The sequence below is a fragment of the Carettochelys insculpta genome, chromosome 12, assembly GCF_033958435.1.
Source record: "Carettochelys insculpta isolate YL-2023 chromosome 12, ASM3395843v1, whole genome shotgun sequence".
Taxonomy (NCBI): Eukaryota; Metazoa; Chordata; order Testudines; family Carettochelyidae; genus Carettochelys; species Carettochelys insculpta.
In genome coordinates, this window is record NC_134148.1 from 19,784,456 (window position 1) to 19,807,563 (window position 23,108).

The 23,108-nt window shown below is 41.9% G+C and overlaps 1 protein-coding gene across 1 annotated transcript in view; it reads left to right on the forward strand.

The window, feature by feature from the left end:
* The window catches only part of PRTG (protogenin), a 137,236-nt gene that overhangs the window by 38,204 nt on the left and 75,924 nt on the right, over positions 1 to 23,108 (forward strand). Inside the window, 6 exon segments of the mRNA XM_075007069.1 lie at positions 17,456 to 17,600; positions 18,974 to 19,107; positions 19,471 to 19,608; positions 20,768 to 20,926; positions 21,512 to 21,671; positions 22,825 to 23,072. Coding sequence (XP_074863170.1) covers positions 17,456 to 17,600; positions 18,974 to 19,107; positions 19,471 to 19,608; positions 20,768 to 20,926; positions 21,512 to 21,671; positions 22,825 to 23,072 — 984 coding nt within the window.

Here is a 23,108-nt window from a genome sequence, read left to right on the forward strand (position 1 = left end):
TTTCCTTCTACAAAGTCATTCATTGTTTACCTCTATACAGTACAGTAAACCCCTGAAATGCACGGCTTCAAGTTGTGTGTAACTTGCTTTAACGTAACAGAGAGTAAGCCGTGCTAGTCTGTACACTATCAAAACAAAAAGCAGTCAAGTAGCACTTTAAAGACTAGCAAAATAGTTTATTAGGTGAGCTTTCGTGGGACAGAACCACTTCTTCAGACCATCTGGTCTGAAGAAGTGGGTCTGTCCCACGAAAGCTCACCTAATAAACTATTTTGCTAGTCTTTAAAGTGCTACTTGACTGCTTTTTGTTTTGCTTTAACGTGAGTTAAGCACAGCTTGAAGCTGCTCTGTGGCTGTCAGGCTGACAGCTGTGCTGCTGGGGGAAGGAAGGGAGAAGCAGCTAGGAAACTGATCAGGCCTAGTGGGCTGTTTAGTTTTCCAGGTCCTGCAAGGAGTGGGGAGCTGGGAACCAACCGGCAGCCTGGTTTCTGGCTTCCCACTCCAACTTGTGTGAAAATTTGAGTATATAAAATTTGATTTATAACTTGAGGTTTTACTATAGCCTATTCTATTGATACGCTTCAAAAATCTTCACTTGCAAGGAAATAATGTGCATAAATGTTTTGTAATCATGCTTAATGTTCTGGCATCACATACTAAGAATTGGATCCTATGAAGTTCTGAATGCACCCCGAAAGAGCTTAGGATCTGCTAAGAGGACCAGTCCTCAGAAGAAACTGCAGTTTAGTCAAGCAGACCTAAGGAGCCAAATGTGCTGATCCCAGATTTAAATAGTGGTGTCAGGTTCCATTTCAGAGAAGGCATCCTGTTGCAAGGTCCAATAGATCTTAAACATTCATCTCCCTTGGACTTTAGTGAAATGACAGAATGAAGAGTATGATCAAGTGTCCATGAGATAATCTCTGCTGTGGTTGCCTCATAAAGCCTCCATGTCCTGGGATGCCTCTGATTGTGCCGTAGCTTGATGTAAAGTGCTAAGTAGGGTGTTTTCTCCTCCCCTCCCCCCCAAAAAAGGGCCTGAAGTTATGATCTCCCCTCCTTTTATCAGAGCCGGTTGGTGATGCTTCCCACAGCTACTCATTGTGGGTATGTGAAAATCACTAGAGACCAGCATGATGTGTTTCTCCTTGTACTCTTTTCACTGAAGCTGGAGTGCTGCTTCCACTCTGTGGGAGAACTATACTAAACACCTCCTTTCCTAACTGGTTTCCAGATGAAATATTAGGTTTATGTGCAAAAGTGTTTTTGTATACTAGTTGTCTAATTAATAATCAAAATGTGTGTGCTGGCTAGTACATCCACAAACTTGCTTCAGTTTACTCTTTTTCTTTCTGCTTTAAAAGGGAGAGGCAAAGTGTTCATTGTGAGAGACAGCTGAAAGATACTTGGTAAATTTGCTCATATCGGCATTAGTGCATTTTCATACTGCACCGCAGCACTGCTTTTGTAACCACCCACTGGCAGACTTGCACTTGGGACTTCTGGAACTTAGTGCATGAGCCTCTAGTGATCTGCACACAGTAGGCATGTGGGTTACACAACTACTGTAGAAATTTGGCCCTGGGCTCCTGCTGAGCAGATACTGCCAGTTGTGTTGAATCCCTTGGAGTTCTGCATTCCAGGCAAAAGTTCACAAGGGACTGTATTAAAATCATCACGTGGATTTGGTTTCCGAGTAAAGCTAGTTGTGAACAGAACGCCAGTGGGGAAAGATTAGCCTCTTAACCCCTTTCATGAATTATCATCCACCTTATTTTCAGTACAGTAGTTCCACTGAATAATAAATACTGCCGTAAAGTAAAATATGTGTGGATGACGGCAGAAAAGATGATATATTGGCAGTGGAAGGCACGATCCAATTTCCTAGTTTATGAATTTTCGAATGTTTTGAGGTAAAATTGCACATTTTTAAAACATAAAGCAAGTTTTATATGTGAGAGTTTTCATTGGTCTCTAATGTAATTTTAACCCTCAGTGTTTATTTTTTGCTGAGGACTTGAGGGTACTAAACACTGTCCACTCACATTAATTTCAATGGGAGTAAGTATTCAGTCTCTCCCTAGAGGCAATTAGGGCCCTGGAGGCTGGATCTGAATGGACTGTTGCATTAACTAAAGCAGCCTGTTTTGTTCCCTAGATCGTACATTCTGGTTGAAGTCAGGCTGCTAATCTGCTGTATTCCTCTGCTGTATTACTGAATATCTTAAACCCTTGGGGTACTATGTGTTACTATGTATGTGCTGCTGAGTCAATTGACGTGTAAGGGAAGAGCTCTTAGCTGCTTACGGGAAACATGGAATTTTAAATGCTTCAAGAAGCTGTCATCTGCTAGTATACTGGAAATCATTCTTGAAAAGTGTTTGCAATTTTTGGAGAGATTTTTCTTGCATGGAGGGTCAGCTAGGCATGAGGATATTTGTATGCTTGGGACTTTCATAAATACCATGAACTATATACAGGAACAGAGTCCATTGACTCGATTTATAAACTGTTTTATGATTAAAAGAGAACATTTAATTTGAAACCTCCTTTACTTTCTTCATATCTTTTTTTTTTTTTTTTTTTTTTGTTGCTCTTCCTACAAAGTTATCAGCTTTCTGAAAAAAACGCAGCTGTTTTTAATGCTGGTGTCTTGATTTAGTCAGATTTCTCTGAAATGATTGAGGTCATGCAGTTCAGACATTTGTAAAATAAATATGGTGTTTTTGAATTCAGCTATTTTTAGGCAAATTAAAAATAGTAGTAAACCTGTCACAAAACTATATCCATTGTTTTAAAAGGTAGCAAGGATAACATTCTTTTGGTCTGTAAAATTGAACAGTTAGCAAGATGGCAAAGGGGGAGTTTGCATCTCACTGTCCTACCAGCTCTCTTTCCCTCTTCTCCCCTTCTCTTTTTTTTTTAGTTATATAAGCTAATGATTTCTATCCTCTTGTTGCTTTTTATCTCAAGTAACCAATGAAGTACTTTGACTTGCTGTGCTTTGAAAGGAATACATATATAGCAGAACACCCATAAAACTACCCTTTTCTTCCTGAGGTAATCGCATCACCCTTGCAGATGGGAAAATGTGTCTCAGTGAAGATTGTAAGATTCTAAGCTCCTGGTGATTTTGGCGGGTGTACGCTTTTTGGCGGGTGTATGCTTCCTAACTGAACTCCTGCAGCCACTGATATTTGCATATTCTACTTAGTGTTGCTTCTCTTACTCTTTGTTTCTTACTTAGAGACCCTTTCCTTTATATGCTACCCACAGTATCTTATCTACAGAGACTTTAGAGTTTATTGATGCACAGCTTACTAGGCTGATAAGACTTCAGACAGAGGAAAATAGTGTAAAAGAAAACGGAGGGGTGCAGGGTGGAAAGCCAACTATGCATATACTCAGTATGCCGTAACAGCAGTGGAAGCATACTTCCCCTGATACATTTGAAAAGTCTAGTAAAAATATTCTGGAGATTTCCTGGAGACAGAGTAATTTTCGTCGGGAAAGGATCTCCAGTGTCTAGTCTATTCTCTGTCACCCCGCCAGGAATGATTTTATTATGCTTAAATATTCTCTGATAGATGAGTGTCAAGTCCAGCTTCTTCCATGTTCTTATGGTTCTTACGGCTATAATGTTTCCCTTTTAACCTAAACTTACCCTGCTGCAGCTAAAGCCCATTACTACTTGTTCAGTCTGTATTTCTTGCGCATATTTTGAGGACAATATTGTGCCCCTCAGCCTCCTTTCCTCTAGTCCAGGGATCTGCAAACTGTGGCTCTTTAAAGGACTTCTTTGAGGCTCCCAATGCTATATTTGCAAAGGTTAAAAAAAAAAAAAACCCTCCAGATTATTTTAATTAAATGGTGAAAGTCCAAGAGCCCAATATTGAGCAACTCATATCTAGCAAATGATATGTGAACTTGAAATGCTGGATAACACCGCCCTTTAATATGTGCAGTGCGTTGTGGGATATGATACTGTATCTGTGTTTTGATCATGTTGCTAATAAAGTCTTTATTTTGAAAAGGAGAAGGAAGCTTGTGGCATACCTGCTGGGAAGGGCAGCACACATTTAAGAAAGAAAACTTAAACGTGAAATAAAATTGGCATAATTAAAGTGGGGTTGGAATGGCTTCAAAAAAGAGATGAAAACAGACTGACCACCAGCACAGTTTGAAACCCCTAGGGACTGACATGGGAGTGGAGGATATAGGTAGATATTAAATGCCAAAGGAATACAAATGTCTGATGCAGAGATTAACTTTTCATTATTTAAAACAAAGCAGCAGAAATTTAGCACTTTAAAGACTAACAAAATGATTTATTCGGTGATGAGCTTTTGTGGGACAGAACCTCTGGGAACCTCTGTCCCACGAAAGCTCATCACTGAATAAATCACTGTTAGTCTTTAAAGTGCTAAATTTCTGCTGCTTTGTTTTGTTGGATTGCAGACTAACACAGCTACTTCTGTTACTTTTCCTTATTTAAATATTGCCATTATAATTCAGATAGAACTTGGGCACACTCAAAACCCCAGGTGGAAGCATACACCAGACTTTATTGGTCATGCCTGTTGCTGAATGCAGGTCGAACCTCTCTAGTCCAGGGCCCTCAGGACCTGAGCGATGCCTAATGAGAGACTTTGCCAAACAACAGAAGGTCATTATTGTCTAGCAGCATTACTAATACTTCCACTGTTTACTGGGCTCTTACAAGATGTTTAGGGGTGTAATTACAGTTAAATAACAGCACAAAATACTGAGCACCAGGACTGGTGGCTGCAAACAAACTTTATAGGATCACAGGACATTTGACCACATCCATGATAAGTGGTCATGTTGCAGAAAATACAGTGCTGGACTAGAGAGAGTCAATCTATATAAACTTGCAGAGAATATCTCCTTTATGTTGTCCTTTAGGAAAGGAGGGGATGGCGCCTTTTCCCCCCTCATTTTCTGTGTAAGTCAATTTACAAGGAATATCACTGAGTATGACTGTTTCCAGTAGTTATATTTCAGTTTACCTAAATTTGCAAATTACTGGGAAACAACTAGGAAATGCTGCAGTTTGTATTAAATCACAGATCAGGGTTCACCTAGTGACAGGAAGCTTAATCTGGCAGGTTGAGAGGTCTCTAGGAAACATAGCAGTGAGGTGTTTCCACCTGTGCAGGATTGTTTGAATCTAAGCCCTATTCCCTGATACTTTGACCAAAGGAACACAGTTTCATTTTGTTTCTACTCTGTGGTGCATTGCAGCTGTGCCCAGCTGTGTGTAGAGCTTGCAGACTGGAAACCCTGGTGCTCATGAATGGGGAAGTAATAAACTCTGACAGTTCTAGGAAGTAACAACTTTATGTTTTGGATTCTTTTGATCTGTAAACCACAAAATGGATTAACATGTTGATTGAAGGGTTGGTGTCCCGGAGATAAAAATCTGTCATATAGTTTATTATTGAATTGCAAAGAAAACATTGAATAAAATCTCTGGAAGTATTCCAGGCTGCCGCTGCAAGGACAAATCTACCATGACAGAGATTGGGCATGATTTTTGTCTTGAAGGGCCATTTGGCTCCTAGTTAATTTGAATCTGTTCTACAAGTCATACAGTACAAAGATAATGCATACTTGTACGCTGTCTTTTGCTGACCAGTACATTTTTAGCTCTTTACAAGTGTGTGGATCAGTTTATTAATAATATTTGTTAAGGTTTTTGGCTGATATGTTCTCTTTTTACTTTTTCTAAGTAACCCAGTCTTGTTTTATTTGAGTAATTAAACAGATATTTTGTATATCCAACTTTGGTTAAGCAAAATAATTTCAAATTCAATATCTTGATATTTGGGAGAAATGATCATTTAATGATTTCAGATAAATATTGGGGACATCTTCCAAAGCACCTGAAAGCTTACTCTGAAAAGAATTCTGTGCCAAAACCACTAAAAAACCCCCTCCCCTCAATTCTGCATACAATGTTTTAAAATTCTGAAAATTTAGATGAACAGAGGCAATAGGATTCCGCAGAGGGGATCTAATGAAGCTGTTTGGGACAATGATTTACATCTCTGCCAGCTGCTCTGGGCACCCAGGATAAAGTACCCAAACTCCACAGAGGGGATGCCTGACTGCTCTCTCAGCTTTCATTTCCTTTCCTGTCAGAAAGCTCTTTTTCTATGGGGTAGAAAAAGAAAATCTGTGGGAGTCACAATTTCCACACATGCACAATGACTCCAGGTGTAAAAGATTTAGGACTGTAAACCTCATTGGCAGTTAATGGAATTTGTGCTCCTTAATCCTTTACCTGTTTTTGAAAATATACCCCCTATAGTCTGTTTACCAGTGCATTAAATCCATGGCAGGATTCCTTTTATAATTAATTTTAGACATCAATCCTGCAGACACTACATGTCCTTAGCTGAAGTATGAGAGTAGTCTCAATAAAGCTAATGGGAATTCCTGTGTTCTTACAGGTAAGTATGTGTGTAAATGCTTGGAAGATGGAGGCCTTTGTGCTGAAACAGAATATTAGCATGTAAGTGGGTCAATTCTCATGACTAAAATGATACATTCTTCTTCAAATATTTGTTCGTGTGCATTCCAGTGTAGGGGTGTGTGTTTGTGTGCGCGCGCACGTGCGCTTGCTGGAAAATTTTTCCTCTTCCTGATAGCTGTCAGATTGGGTCATTGCCCCCTGGAGTGGCACCGATATAGCACCCAGTATTGGCACTGCCTGTCCCACTCCCTGCTCTGTTCCTTCTTGCCATAGTGTGTGTTGCTCCACAACACTCCTGTGAGCAATCTTCTTAGTTAGCTGGTAGCTGTTAGATCTTACCTGTAAATAGTTCTAATTAGATGTTAATAGCTTAAACAGTTAATAGTTCAATTGTTAATTAGTTAGTATTGATCATTGGGCCCCAAGAAGGTGATCATTTCCCCCCTCTTCGAGGCCTGGGTGCCGGGGCATGCCAAGGTCACCAGGCTTCAAAGTCTGTGTTAACTGTGGGAAGGCCATGCAGAAAAGTGACCCTCATTCTGTCTTCTTGAATAGCCTGGGTGAGAGACACCAGCGAAACTGCTGTCCAATCTGTAAAACCTTCAGGGTCCTTCAAGCTGCAGACCTTGAAGGATAGGGCTCAGTTCCCCAAAATCCTATTGATGGAGGCAGCTCTTCAGCCTGAGAAATCCCCCTCTCCTGGACTGAACACATCCTCCTCGGTGTGGAGTGTGCCAACACCAAGCTCGGTCACAGCGTTGACGAAGGACAAGGGAACCTGGCGCCATGGTCAAGGGCCAGTAGCTCAACCTTCTGGGAGACTTAAGTGTCAGTCCCCACTGCCTCAAGAAAAGAAGAGGGATGACAGACCATTCTCCTGCGGCTTCCAAGTGCAGGGAGACTTCCCAGGCAACGGCAGGAGAGACAGTCCGGCTTTGACATCAGTCCGGAGGTCCAGGCCCTGCCTTCCACAACTACCATCAACTCTGGAAGCAGTCTGGGTGGCACAAAGCCTCATGCAGATCACAGTGCCTTTTTCCCTGTTAAGGAGGAACACATCCCCAAGGCATGTGTCAAGTTGTCTTCCATTGGGGGGCAAGCCCTTCATGATGGTGCATCTACCACACTTCCAGCTCCCCCAGCACCGACACCATCCCATCTGGTGTTCACGCAGGCGCCCTTGGGACTGGCACCACCTTGGTCTTCTGCATCAGAGGCCTCTGAGACGGAGTCAACTCCTACTTCTCCAGTTCGTGTAGAACTGTTCAGCTCTTTCTCCAAGCGGAATCGACACTTCTCTCCAAGACAGTGGCCATCACTGGCAGCTGACTCTGCAGAGGCCATTCTGGACTTCGTGGGCATGCCCCAAGAGCTGAGGGCAGTTTGTTCGCCCTCTGTCCCAGGCTCTGTTGCTGGCGTCGGTGTCAGAAGATCCTTCGGTATTGTGTTTGGCATTGTCAGCTTCACTGGGAGCACTTCCACAGGATGAGTCATTGAAACAGCGGCTCCCTACAGAACCATCTCCGTTGGCACCATCAGTCACCTCAGCACAGACCCCCTTGTCACTGTTATCACTGGCTCAGGTGATTTCGACACCCTTTACTTCAGTGTTGTCTGCCATAGCGCAGACCACACTGGCACCTGTGGGGCCTGGTGAGTTCCCATTGATGTCTTCAGAGATGGCTCCTTTTCTCACAGTGCAGGGCTAGGCACTACTCACTGTGGGCTTGGTGTTGCTGAGGCAGGCATTGGAGTTGCTCCCCTTGGGTCGGAGGGTACATTCACCGGACCTCGCAGGAGCCCTGGATGTGGGCTGCCTGATGCAGGCAGGAGTATCCTCCATGTCTTCCCTGGGTGAAGCGATTGTGTGTGGGGGTGTCTTCTGCCTCCCTGGTCCTAGAGGACAGTAGGTTCCTCGTGGAGCTGCACCACCGGGTGGCCCAGTGCTTAGGGGTGCAGGCAGAGGAAGTGAAGGGCAAAGCTGACCCAATGACAGATATTTTGTCCTCATCAGGGTCCACTAGGGTGGTGCTGCCTCTCATTAAGACCATCACAGAGACTGCCAAGGGGCTGTGGCAGACCCCGGAATCGGCCTAGCCCATGGCGAAGAAAAATACAGGGCATGGACATCTTTTTACCCATCCCATACTCAACTCTCTGGTTGTGGATGCAGCCAACAATAGGGAGGGATGGGAATTCCAGGGGCCCTTGCCTAAAAATAGAGTGGCAAAATGCTTGGACCTGTATGGTAGAAAAGTTGAGTTCAACTGGAGGGCTATAGTTGGCATATGTAATCAACAAGCCCCTGTGAGTAGATACTTTTATAATACAGCTGCCTCCTCCTTCAAGTTCACAGAGCTGATCCACCACAGATGGCAAACCTGAATTTATAGCCTTGGTGGAGAACAAGCTGATTTCATGTGCAGCTTTGCAGGCCAACCTGGACACTGCTGACATGGTGACAAGGGTCATGGCATCAGGTGTGGTCATGAGAAGGGGTGCATGGCTTGAGGTCTCTGGCCTCCCCTGCACAGTACAGAAGACCAGTCAAGATTTGCCCTTTGAAGGACCAACCCTGTTATCAGAGAAAAGTGATAAAAGTTTCCATAGCCTTAAAGACTCCAGAGACACCCTGAGGTCTCTGGATCTTCAAACCCTGTGACGCAATGTAGGCATTTTACTTCCTGCCCTCCCACTAGGCAATTCCCTGAGCAGTCTAGGGATCAGAATAGGCAGAGAGGTCAGTGCAGCAGGAGGCACTCCCACCATCTCTTCCAAGGCCAAGGGCAAGAGAAGCTCCCTCCATGGCCTAAGTCCAACATTTGAAGGAGTGGTCGAGAGTGCCACACCACTCCACATTAGGGATCCAGCATGCCCTATGTTTTTGTTCTGCCTATCCCCATTCTACCATGCCTGGTGCCATGCAACATCGGACCGATGGGTCCTTTGCATGGTAGAAAGGGGATATGCTATCCAGTTCAGTTGTTATCCTCGTTACAACCCTTCTTCCCATCCCTCTTCAGAGACTCCCCCGCCCCCCCGGCCATGAGACTCTGCTCAGGCAGGAGATTCAGTTGCTTCTCAGTTGAGGGGTGATAGAGAGGATTCCCCCCACAATTCAGGGGACAGGGGTTTCATTCCTGTTATTTCCCAATCCTGAAACCAAAAGGGGGAAATAAGGCCCATCATGGACCTGCGAGACCTGAACCATTTTGTAAAAGAAGATCAGGTTTTGCGTTGTTTCTCTGGGGCTCATGATATTGTTTCTGTATCCAGGGGACTGGTTTGCTGCTCTCAGCTTACAGGATGCGTACTTTCACATCGCCATCTATCCTCCCCACGGGAGGTTCCTCAGGTTTGTGATGAATGGGGGACACTCTCAGTTCACACTCCTTTCATTCAGCCTGTTGACTGCTCCAAGGGTTTTTCGCCAAGTGCACAGTGGTAGTTGCAGCCTTCCTCTGCAGGCATGGTATCCAGTTGTTCCCGTACCTGCAAAACAGGTTAGTCAAAGGGAGCTCACAGGCTCAGGTTCATCAGCACATATGGGTCATTCTCCAAACCTTTGACACTCTTGGCCTCCCGGTAAATGAGGAGAAGTTGATGCTCATCCCCACTTAAAGAATAGAGTTTGTGGGGGCCCAAACTGGACTCAGTGCTCGCCAGGGCCTCCATGCCAGAGCGCAGGTTTCAGGCTATGGCCAGCATTATAAATGACATGATCAAGTTCCCCACCACGATGGCCAGGTGTAGCATGAAGCCCCTGGAACATGTGACAGCTTGTATGTTTGTGGTGCAGCACGCCAGACTCTGATTATATCCCTCCAGTTGTGGCTCGCTTCAGAGTACCCCCCTATGAGGGACGATATTGACAACTTAGTGCTGTTGCCACAGCAGGTGTTGCGGACCATGCGGTAGTGGTTGGATGCTCAGACAGTGTGTGCAGGGGTACTTTTCTGGCCTCCCCAGCCTTCCATGTCCCTGGTAACCAGTGTGTCAGATTTAGGCTGGGCTGGAGGCGCATCTGGGGAAATGCTGGACTCAGGCTCTCTGGGGTGCCTCAGACCTTGATCTTGACATCAATTGTGAGAGCGCTCAGGGCAATCAGGTTGACATGCACGCTGTTTTGGGACAACCTAGCAGGACACTGCATGTCAGTGAGCACAGACATGACAGCAATGTATTATAGCAACAGACAGGGGTGCACGCTTCTCTCCTCTGTGTCACAAGGCCCTCAGGCTATGGGAGTTCTGCATTCAGCACGAAATTCTCTTGCAGGCCCATTATTTACCTGGAATCCACAGTACCATAGTGGACCACCTCAGCAGGTATTTCATGAACCGTGAGTGTTCCATTCACTCAGACGTGCTGCAATCAATTTTCTGAGTTTGGGGCTATCCCCTGGTGGAATGCAGCTCAATGCAAAGTGTCAAATGTTTTGTTCTTACAGGAATGGGAGTCCAGGGTCTTGGGTGGATGCATTCGACGTATGCTGTATAGGTTCCCTCTGGTTCCTCTCCTCCACAAGCTCCTCCTCAAAATTCAAGTGAACCAGGTCTCAGCAATCTTGGTGGCTCCAGCGTAGGTCAAGCAGCATTGGTACATGGTTCTGTTGGATTGGTCAGTGTGCAGTCCAATGACCCTCCCGTTATGCCCAGACTGGTTGATGCATGAGGAGGGGCAGCTTCAGCACCCCAACCGCCAGTCCCTTCACCTCACAGCATGGAAGCTTCATGGTTGAGTGCCATGGAACTTTCCTGCTCAGACCCAGTGAGGGAGGTACTTTTAAATATTAGGAAACCTATGAGGGCTATTTACTTGGCAAAGTAGAAGAGGTTTGTGGTTTGGACGTCCGAGAAGGGATTATCTCCCTTGCAGGCCACAATCCCTGCAATTCTGGATTATTTGTGGCACCTAAGACAATAAGGTCTGTCCGTGTTCTCTGTTAAAGCTCACCTGCGAGCTATTTCTGCCTTTCATCCTGGTCCAGGCCTTTTGTAGGTGTTCTTTTAGACCCCGTGGTCAAGAGATTCATGAAAGGCTTGGAAAGGGTTAGGCCACTGATGAGGGTCTCCTTACCCTCCTGGGATCATAATTTGGTTTTGGCTGGGCTTACGGGGGCCCCCTTTTGAACTCCTTGCTTCCTGTTGTTTCTAAGTTACAAAACAGCCTTTTTCGTGGCCATCACATTGGCCAACAGGGTGTCTGAGTTGAGGGCCCTCTCAGTGGACCCACCAAATACGGTGTTCCACAAGGACAAGTTAGACTGAGACCCCATCTGGCTTTCCTGCCAAGGGTGGTCTCGCTTTTGCATGTCAATCAGGATATTTCAGAACTTGTTTTTTTACCTTAAGCCTCATGCTACCTGAAGGAGCACAGTTTATGTACTGTAGATATCTGAAGAGCCTGGGCTTTTTACATGGGTAGGACCAAGCCATGCAGAAAGTCGCGGCAGCTCTTGGTGGCTGTAGCAAACAGGATGAAGGGCCTCCCAATTTCTTCTCAGAGGATTTCTTTCTGGATAGTGGCTTGTATTGAGAAATGCTACAAGCTTGGCAGGGTTTCCCCCTCCTATGATCAGGGATCCCTCTTCAAGAGGACAGGCTTCTTAGTAACATTCCTAGCCCATGTCCCTATTCAGGAAATCTGTAGGGCATGACTTCTCAAAGACAATTGCTAATGATTCAGATATCTCTTTATCTCTTTGAGCATTCTAAGATGTATTTAATCAGATTTTTGTAATTTGAAGACATCTAATTTGTCTATGTAATTTTAAGCTTGTTCTTTCCCCATTTCAGTCTCTGATTTTATGTCATTTTCACTGGCTTTAAATAAGAAATCGAATTGTTACTAACTTTTTGATGAAAACTGAAGCAAAAAGCTCTATAATTTCTGCCATTTCTACATTTTTTGTTGTTTTTCCTTCCTCATTGAGTAAATGGCTTTTGCTGTCTTTGAGCTTCTTCTTGCTTGTTCTTGTAGAAAAACAAATGTTACCCTTTGTCTGTAGCTTTCTGTAGCTAATTTTGAGACTTGGGTTTTCTAATTTTGTCCTTACATGCTTGTATTTGTTTACATTAATCCTTTGTAAGCAATGTTTATAGGACTCTCTTTTTTTTGGAGTTTCAGATAATTGAAGTTCTGCAAGTTCAGGAAGGGTGGTCTCTCCCTATATATCCTATCTCCAAATCGGCGAAGTGGGTCTTACCCATGAAAACACATTACCTAATAAATAAAATGTTAGTCTTTTAAGGTGCCATGCAACTGCTTGTTTCCTGTCTTTCCTGCAATGGGATAATTTTCTCATGCCCTTAATAATGCCTCTTTAAAGAACTGCCAATTCTGTTGAACTGTTTTTTCCTTAGACTTGCCTCTCATTAGAACTTACCTACCAACTCCCTGAGTTTGCTATTGTCTGCCTTCTTGAAATCCGTTATCTTTATTACGCTCTTTTCTTTCCAGCCATTTCTCAGAATCATGAACTCTATGATTTTGTAGTCACTTTCACCAGTGCTACCTTCCATTTTCAGATTCTCAGATCTGAAGCAGCCTTTTCCCAATAGCTTTTTCTGCTTTATGAAACGAAAATTTATCTCCAATGTATTCCAAGAACGTGTTAGAAAAACCTGTAGCTTGCTGTATTATTTTCCTGACAGATGTCTGGGTGGTTGTTTAAAAAAAGCTTCGTCGACCTCTTCTTCCTTTTTTGGTGGTCTATAGTAGACCCTTACCATGATATCACCCTCATTTTTTACCCCATTTGTTCTGCCTGAGCAAGTTGTACTGTCCTATACCATGTGTGCATTTGATATTTTCCTAAGTGAACCTTTGCACATGTTCATGAATTTTCATCTTGTTAAATTTGAAACAATTTTTTAGTGTGTCAAGATCTTTTTGAATTCTAATCCTGTCCTGCAAAGTGCTTGCAACCCATGTCATCATGGTGTCAACCACAAATTTGATAAAATTGCTCTCTGCCCAATTTATTCAGATAATTTAATGATAGTATTGAATAGTACCAGACCCAGGACTCCAAGAGTGACCCTTGCATGACCTCAGTAGATACGCCCTCTAAGTTAAGAGCAGACCATTCATAACTGTTCTTTTGAGAATGGCTCTTCAGCCATTTGTGGATCCACTTTATACATGTACAAAAAACCCAATCCACATTTTTGGACACCACGTACTGCATGACACCATGTACTGTTTTGTTTTTCTAGGGCCTGTTTTTTTGCAAGGTGCTAATTTTCCTGGTAGCTGTCTTAGTGATGACTTGAGAGGGATCAGCACCTTGCAGAATGGCGCTCTTAATCCTGTATGTATTCATGATTTTATAAGGTTCCTAGGTCAAAGTATGACTGACATCAGAAACAGACATATTCAACAGAAGTTGTACAAACACAAGTTCACAGCAAATAAACTATTGGAATTTGTAAAACTGAGTACAGTTACTAACGGGTACATTTTTGCTATGTAAGATGGATACTGCATTTTAGAAGTTATAAGCTTCTTGGAGTAATAGTTTTCTTTTGGCTGTAAATCTGTGAACAAAATAATTGCATTACAGCAGAAGAGGAAATGTCAAATAAAAAGGCATTTATATGTATTGCATTTTGCCCAGTTATTTCAGAAATAATGCACATATCTTGAGACTTCACATTTTGTCCAATTTATAGAGCTCAGCTCTCTTAACAGCATTGTTTTAATGACTTGTTCTTGGATTCAGAGTTGGTATCAGCGCTTGCCATGAAAACAAGCATGTTACAAAAGGGTCAGGTTTCACAAGATAATAGACTCCAAAAAAACAGATTTTACTGGCACAAATAAGTCTAGTATTAGGAAGAAATCAGAGATTTGCATAAAGAGGCAAGAAGAGGAAGGAGTAGACATCGAGCAATGCTGAAGAACGCATTGGATTGATTGGATGTAAAAAAAAAAAAAAAAATTTAAAACCAACCTTGTAACATTAATAAATAGGAAGCTACTTGTGAAAATGTGCAATTTATTGTATGGCCATAATACCTAGAATCCCTAAGACCTCATTCACAGAGAGCCTTGTTTTAAAAGATACTTAGAGAAAAACAATTACTTAAAATGTCTTTGTAACCGACACATACCTTCGATTATATTTTAAAAAAAATAGTTGGCAAATCTGTTAGTAGTCCATCATTTATGCCATTTTACTTTGTGTTTGTCATTGCTTTCCATTTTCCTCAGTTTCACTTGTGTCTCCTGTGAGGTTCACTTTTTCTGTTCTCTTGCACCAGCTACAATGTACAGGCTGCATAGGAATACATTATTTGTTACTAGCATTTTAAAAAGTTAGGAAAATATATTTTTTAAATTAGGAGCAAGTGGATTGTACAACTTCTAACAAAACCCTAAATCTTAGTTGCCTGAAAATACCCTCCTTAAATAATATTACAAACAAACAACAGGAAACTGTAGGCATAATCCTGCAGTTCCTATGCAACCCAAGCATCCTTTGAAGTCAATAGGAGTTCTATCAGCAAAGAGACTTTAGATTGCCTCGCTCTCTTCTTTCATCAGGCCAGTCTCACCCGTCAGCTGCATGAATGAACTCTTATGTAAACATGGATTTAGCTTAAGACTTCCTTGAATTTTGTTGGTGTGTCATATCTGTAATGTTATTTAATCTATAGCTTTGTTCTGTTGAATTCTTTGAAACCAAGCAAATTCATTTTTTCGTTTGTTACAACATAGAGCCTTCAGTACACAGACAGTAAGGCTATGAATGCAAATTAAAATAAGGACCTTCCTTTTGCATTTGAAAATCTTCAGTTAGGAGTTTCAGAGAGGTAGCTGGGTTAGTCCGTTTCTTAGCATGACAGCAGTATGTCTACTCAGGTTACTCACATGTTGGGTGTGCTGTTGTCACTACTGAAGTGCGAAAAAGGAGAGGCCATGTTGGATTCTTCTTCATCTCTGCTCTGTTGTACAATTGCAGCATTGAGCACCAATAAGGAATAGCCAGAAAAAGCTGATTTTGGTGGACAAATCCTTATGGCTGTAGGTAGTGTTGTATTTGACCAGGGCTCAATCTTTTGCTGTCTATGAATATGAACGTTTGCCTTTGGTAAAAACCAAGTATTTAGAGGTATGGATGGATTTCCTAGAGAGAGGAGTTATTTGTGACTGCAAGCTTTGGTCATGAGCCTTGGTAAATAATTAGTGTGACCATAGTTTCCAAGAATAAAATGCAAGGGGTCAATGTGAACACTCCCACTGCCTGCCTGCATTAGCCTGGGGCCCTTCCCCCTCCCTCATCTGGACAGAGCTGGCCCAAGCCCCCCTGCTCGCTGCCTGCCCACAGGGCTGGCCCAAGCTTTGCCTCTTTCCCCCACATGTGGGACTGGCCTAAGACCCCTTGCTGCCCATCCTCTCAGGGCTGACTTGGCCTGAGCCACTCTCCCAAAACCTGTATCCCACTCAAACCTGGCACTGCTGCCTTCTTCCCACAATTTCCTCTGTGTCCTGCTGGGGTCCCACTGTACTTTTTGGAAAAATTTGGCATTTATCCTGTTTACTGTTGCCAATGGGACAAAGGCCTAGTTTTGTCAAAGTCAGGATGGCCTGGACAGGGCTTAAAAAAGAGACAGTCCTGGCCAGAATGGGACCCGTGGTCACCCTGTAAATAATGAAGCAATCTCTATTGCTGGTAAACTGGCTGTAAAATTCAAAATATGCATTTTTGTGTAGCTAAATGCTAATGAATACCTCTGGAAACAATAAATATAGCTTTTTGCACTGGGGCAACATTGGGAAGTAGTGACTGACAAAAATTTGGGGGTCGTTGTGGCTAATAAGCAATAGACAAGCTCCCAGTGGGCTGCTGTGGTCAAAAAGAGTCGTGCAACCTTTATGGGCAGAAACAGGGGAAGCTCAAGTAGTAGTAGTTATTTTGCCATTATATTTGACACTGGTGCTGCTACTGGTGAAATAGTGTGTCCAGTTCTGGTGTCCATAGTTGAAGAAGGGTGTTGAAAAATAGGAACGTTTTCATAGATGAGCCACAAGAATAATGAAGAGATTAGAAAACGTCACTTACGGCAGTGGTGGAGAACCCTTGTTTAGGGGCCACATGCATGTGAGAAGCAAAATACAACCCCCCACACCTTCAAAGATGTTGGCCCCAACCCAGGCTAGTCAATTTTGTGGGGCCCTTCTGAAATGGGGCCAAAAATGAGGAGTTTAATGCATGGGAGGGGGTTTCCAGCGAGTAGGCTTAGAGGGGAATGCAGAGTGTGGGTGGGAGGTAGGGTGCAGGAGTGAGCATGGGGTGTGGGATCTGAGGAGGGGGGAGGGTGCAGGAGCACAGTGGGAGTGGGTGGTTTGGGCAAGAGGAAGTGGGCAGGAAGGGCTTGATGGTGTGGATTCTGGAAGGGAGGGGCAGTGATGCAGCCCACCAGGGAAGCCTACTGGTGCAGCTCAGGGAGGATGTGGGGAAACATGTCACTATGTATAACTCTGCATGCTTGAGGGAAGGCAGCCATCAGCACCAGCCCCCGTCTCTCCAATTTACTGCAGTTTGGCTAATCGGAGTGACAGGGGCGAGGCACCAGCACCCCACCACTCAGTGTCACATTAACCCAAGATTAGCATGACTTGAATGCGCATATCTTGGGGTTCTACTGTATTTTTTGTAATAAATTAGCTAAATCAAAATAAATCAGTCTTAAATGATAGTACGTGGGTCAAGAGGCAAACTTGCACTGGTTTAACTAAGTTTGTCTAAAAGTGCACCTTTTAGGTACAGTAATACAAAATGGGGGTAGGGAAATTTAGGGAAGTGGACCATTTTAGGTATTTTATTCAAATTAAGCTGCAAATACATTGATTGAGTAATCAGGTGTATAACCTCACTGGATTCTAGTATGGTTTATTTATTTGTAACTTGTTTCTTCAGCATTTTAAGTTGTCGTTCTTTTGTTTTAGCCATTTCTGCATTTGAAGTCCAGCCACTTTCAATTGAGGTCCAAGAACGTGGAGTGGCTCGGTTTGCTTGTAGAATAACAGCAAACCCTCCTGCTATAATCACATGGGAAGTGAATCGAACAACCTTACCTCTGGCCTTGGACAGGTATGTCAGTTTTTATATTTTAGAATGGTGTTTACTCTGTGTGCTCATTTTGAGTCTTGCTTAAATCTGTGGTATGAATGCACAATCTTCACCTTTCAATGCTGTTATTTATAAAGAAGCACTAACTACACTGTACCCCAGTGTTAACATCTCAGAATCGTTAACAATCAGTATAATGTTATGTCCAACAGAAACTGGGACATATGGAATAATTCATACGATCCAGAATAATTCACTTTCATAGTAATTGATTAATCCTGGCACCACTTGTTCACGTTACTAGCTTTTATGTATGAGAGTAGTTCCACTGAAGTAATTGAGATTACTTATTTCCATATAGTTACTCACACAAATAAGTGTCAGCGGAACTGAGGCCTTATGTAATCATTTTCTCATTCCAAAGATGTCGTCAAAGGAACAGAAAGCCTGTCTTTATCTTTTAAGTTTCAAAATATTTATTGGACTTCTAATTAAATCAAACAAAGTAGTAGGAGATTTGTGCTACTGTCTGTAGAGTGAAAGACTTGAGCAGTCATTGGCCTAGGGGGATGACTAAACTAAAAGGTCATAGGATGCTGTGCAGAAAGGATTTGCTGTTGAGGCACTTTGAATTGGAGGAATTTTTCAGTAGTGGTATGTATGAGGGTTGCTTTGAGAGAGCTGGTGTTGGGCATCCTTTCCAGACAAGTGTGGTAAAGGATTATAGTATCTGCATAAATTAGGTTGAAATTCCTGCTCAGGAGAACTTTTCCTTTGACTTGATCATCACTTAACTCACAGCATACTCCCTGATACATTTTTCCTTTGTCTGCCTACCTCTTTCTTTGCAGCATGTAATCCCCGTGCAAACTTTCTTCACTACCTATCTTGTGTTGTCTGTTCACCTTTCCCTAGTTCCAAGAGAGGGAGAAGAGTTGGAAGTATAGATACAATTACAGGCAGCATGGAGTGTGTTTTTTTTTTTCTAGATGCCAGATACTCATTTGAACCAGAAATTGCCACTGCAAACTAGTCCATTTTTTGGAAATATTTAATGATTTGTCATCAGACTCACCAATCTATGAGTAAAAGATTGAATAATGAGGGTTTTGGTATTTAAGGGTTCAGAACGATGTTTACAGGTAAATTCCTAGGCTTTCGTCAGTGGGGGTTTCTGAGTGGAACAGACTTCCCTGATATATCATTGAAAGTAAGGAATACAGAAAGGTGAGTCATGCATTCAGAATATTTTTTTTTTTGTAAGGTTCCTGCCAGCCGTTTTCAGTTGGATTAAGTGTTTGCATTCAGATAATCAGATAGTAAAATGTGATTTCTATTTTTTTCCACCGTAAGTAGAGCATTGAAAAATATAATGTATTTTGTTTTCCTGACAGGATAACTGCTCTACCAACGGGAGTTTTGCAGATCTACAATGTGGAAAAGAAGGATGCTGGGAATTATCGATGTGTTGCTACAACTATAGTGAATAGACGGAAGAGTGTTGAGGCAACACTAAGTGTTATTCCAGGTACCCAGATGATATCCCTTCATTTAAGATTTTCCCCATATTAGATAGCTTGTGTCCCTAGGATAATCTGCAAAAGGATACAAACATGCATGCACTATAGTGCTCTGACCTTGATGCATTTATTTTGAAAATGAACTATTGAGCCATGGAAGTAATGGCTCTGCTTCCCCACAAATTCTCTCCCTCACTTTGCTCTTTCATTTCCTTACTACACATTACTAGCAAATGCACCATCGCATTTGTCGTAATTTTAACTTTTTATGTGTAACCTTTAAGCTGCCTCATTTTTAACATATAGTTTTTGTATTTTATTGCTTAATTGGATTTGAATTTGATCCTGTGCATCATCTTTGATTTTAAAAGCTTTAGACTTGAAGCCATTCCAAAAGCCAGTCATTATAGCTGGTCCTCAGAACATTACAGCATCCCTTCATCAGACTGTCCTCTTGGAGTGTGTTGCTACAGGGAATCCGAAGCCGATCATCTCATGGAGTCGTTTAGGTAGACATTAAGATTTCACCAATTTTGTTATTGATTGGACTTTGTGTATGCCCTAGGTTAGTGGGAAAGGTCAGGATGGGTGAAATAAGTGAAAATAATTTTGTCCAGTATTCTTACATTATTGTAAATAAGCCTTCTAGGTGTTTTTGGCACTTAGGATTTGATTTTCATGCCTTCTGCAATCAATTCTGCACTGTCCTTGGCATGATATTGTAAGGTGGAGCATGGGGTGCCTTTTGTGGATTTGTGACTAGAGTAGACTCGGTAGGGTAGTTGTTATGTGCTATGAAACAAAAGGTCTTGCAAATTCTCTCACCTTCCTCTTAGAAATATACAAGATGGGTTTTGGGATTCAAGTTTGATTGAGCTTTAATCTGTCCCTAAGTAGAATGAGTGTGAAGAAAGTGGATGGGGAGGTGGGATTTGGTTGTAATTAATATTCACAAGCACGTGTCACTTGTCTGTAAATATGTTTTATTTCTTCCTTCCACATGCATGCCTAATGCATTTTACTAATAAACAGGAAGTACAGGACTATGTTCATAGAAGACTTGGTTTACAAATTAACAAAAGTGGTGCTTGTGTATTTCACATCTTCAGAGGGTAAGATAGATGAGTAGAGATGTCTTTTTGAATTAGTCTGGAGAGACGCAGGAAAACAAATAGGGGAAAAAAGGGAAATATGATGGTTAATTTAATGGGATTTCAAAGTGTGTCTGCTGAGAAGTTTATGGAAAGTACGTGGGGTCACTCTCAATATAACATGCTACGGGCTGAATTCTTTGTCTCTGTGAAAAGCTTGTGGGCATTAGCTGGGATGAATCCTGCCTTGGGCTAAGACAGAAATGAAAAAATACCAAAGGACAGGAAGTAAAAATGTACCCATTAAGTTTCATGGGATGCTGAAACCGAATTCAGCTAACAGGCAGAATTTCAAATGTGTGCTAGAACAGGTTGTGTATGATGTCCAGCTAATAACAAAGTATATGCACAGGCAAAGCAAATAATAAATGGAAATCTCTGAAATCTCATCTGTGAAGTCTCTCTCTCGCTCTCTCAGGAGCATTGAGTAGTTCCTGAGGCTTTTGATAGCACAGTCTGCAGATTTATATAACTTGATGTAGACCAGTGTTGTAACTGAACTTTTTCTTTCAAAAAGACCACAAGTCCATTGATGTTTTCAATACCCGTGTCCTTGGAAATGGGAACCTCATGATCTCTGATGTGAAAGTGCAGCATGCCGGAGTGTATGTCTGTCGAGCAACTATACCAGGCACACGGAACTTCACAGTTGCAATGGCAACTCTCACTGTGTTAGGTGAGCCTTCTTTGAACACTGTAATGTGCCAGAACAAACTGCTACTATGTGAAATTTTGTTCTGTTCTTGATACTTTTGGGCTAAATTCTTCCCTCCATTACACCCACATGTCTGTGTGGGTTGTAGTAAGGTCACACAGCCAAAATGGAGTGAATTGGGGCCACCTTCTTTTGTCAGGTTACTACATACACAGCTTAAGGATTGTATGAAAGCTTGTTTGCTCTTAAAGACAGATGCAATGGAACTTCTTCTATGTTTGCTATTGAAAGATTAATTTTCCAAGAGGGGGAAAAATGATAACGTGTATAAATATATAACTTGTGAATGCTTCATGATCAGCTTTTTATATATGGCCCTTAACATGATTGATTATATGCACTCATACGTGAATGAACGTGGAAGTCTTTACTTACACGTTATACTTCACAAACACCTTTAAAAAAGACATGCTATATGTACGTATGAAACACGTCTGCTATTCAGGTGGCAATATTCACATGTACTTTATGTGGCCAGCATAATGAGGCAGCTTATTCTCTGAGATCTGTTGTATTTATGATTTTTTGCATATTATTTAACTTTAGCTCCACCTTCATTTGTGGAATGGCCAGAAAGTTTAACAAGGCCCCGAGCTGGTACTGCCCGTTTTGCATGCCAGGCAGAAGGAATTCCGACACCCAAAATATCATGGCTGAAAAATGGAAGGAGGATACACTCCAATGGCAGAATTAAAATGTACAACAGGTGAGATTGCCATAATATTATAACTAATAGTTATAAATTGTTGCTAAACTGGAAAAAAGCATGTTCAGCTAAGTGAATTCCTGGGTTCATTAAAGTTTTTTTGGCTATTGATGACACTAGACAATTATTTCTTGGTAAATGAATAAACACAACATAGCTCATGTGTAAATACCACAGCTAAATCCTTCTGTCGACATAGGTCCAGATTCTGATCTCTACTGTGTCTCTGTGAAACTGGAGTGAATTAATTGACTTTACTGGAGTTACTTCAGAATTACAGTAGACTCTTTCATATCCAGGATTCTGTCATTTGGAACACACAAATAACTGGCATTTTAACCATAAGTAAATTTTAGGTACGCTTTCAAAAAGTACAGTATAGTGAGAGTAAATACAAATAAAAACAGCAAATACAGTATAAGTTTACAGTGTACAATACTGCTGTTATTGGTAAATAAAGTATTCTGTATACATTTGTTTGTTTCTTAATATTTAACCTTGTTTTTCTTTAGTGTTATGCATTGCTAGGTATACTTCCCTATTATGCAGAATATTTGAATATCCGGCAACGTCATGGTCCTGGAGCTGCTAGATGTGAAAGAGTACATTGGTTTAGCACAAATCTGGCTGCACCTATATCCACACAAGGTTTTGGCTGGGGTATTTTATGTATAAGCTATTTTATGCTTATTAATTTACCAAAAAGTAGTAGCCTAGTGCAATACTATGAGCTCCTATTTCATTAACTTAGCATGAGAAACTCTTATTTAAAAAAAAAAAGGTAAAAATGCTCTGTTACAAAAGAGAGAGTACAAAGTTACTTAGAAGCATTTTAGTAATTCAAGTTTGTGAACCATTCGTTTTCCCTTTCCTCTTTCTTTCTGTCTGTTTTTCTTTTGTCTTTTTCTCCTCTCGTTTTGTAGAACACTAGCATTGCAAGTCTGGATGCTGGCATGATAGTTTTCGAAGAGCTCTAAAAAAACAAATTTTTATGACTAAACATGAATTAATGTTGATAAAAATGAACACAAAATGGAGTGTGAGCTATTTTGAGTATATTCATGGTGCAGGAACAAAAGCCAAGTTGTGGCTTGCATTACTCTGAACTAAGTTCCCGTTGAACATGATTTTTTCTTTTTCTTTTATAATTTAGTAAATTGGTGATTAATCAGATCATTCCTGAAGATGATGCCATTTATCAGTGCATGGCTGAAAACAGCAAGGGGTCTATCCTGTCCCAGGCCAGACTGACTGTAGTTATGTCGGAAGACAGACCCAGTGCTCCCTATAACGTCCATGCTGAAACTATGTCAAGTTCAGCAATCCTCCTGGCTTGGGAAAGGCCGCTCTATAATTCAGACAAAGTGATTGCATATTCAGTGCACTACATGAAGGCTGAAGGTAAGCAGTGTCCCTTTGAAGTGGGTTGTGGAACGT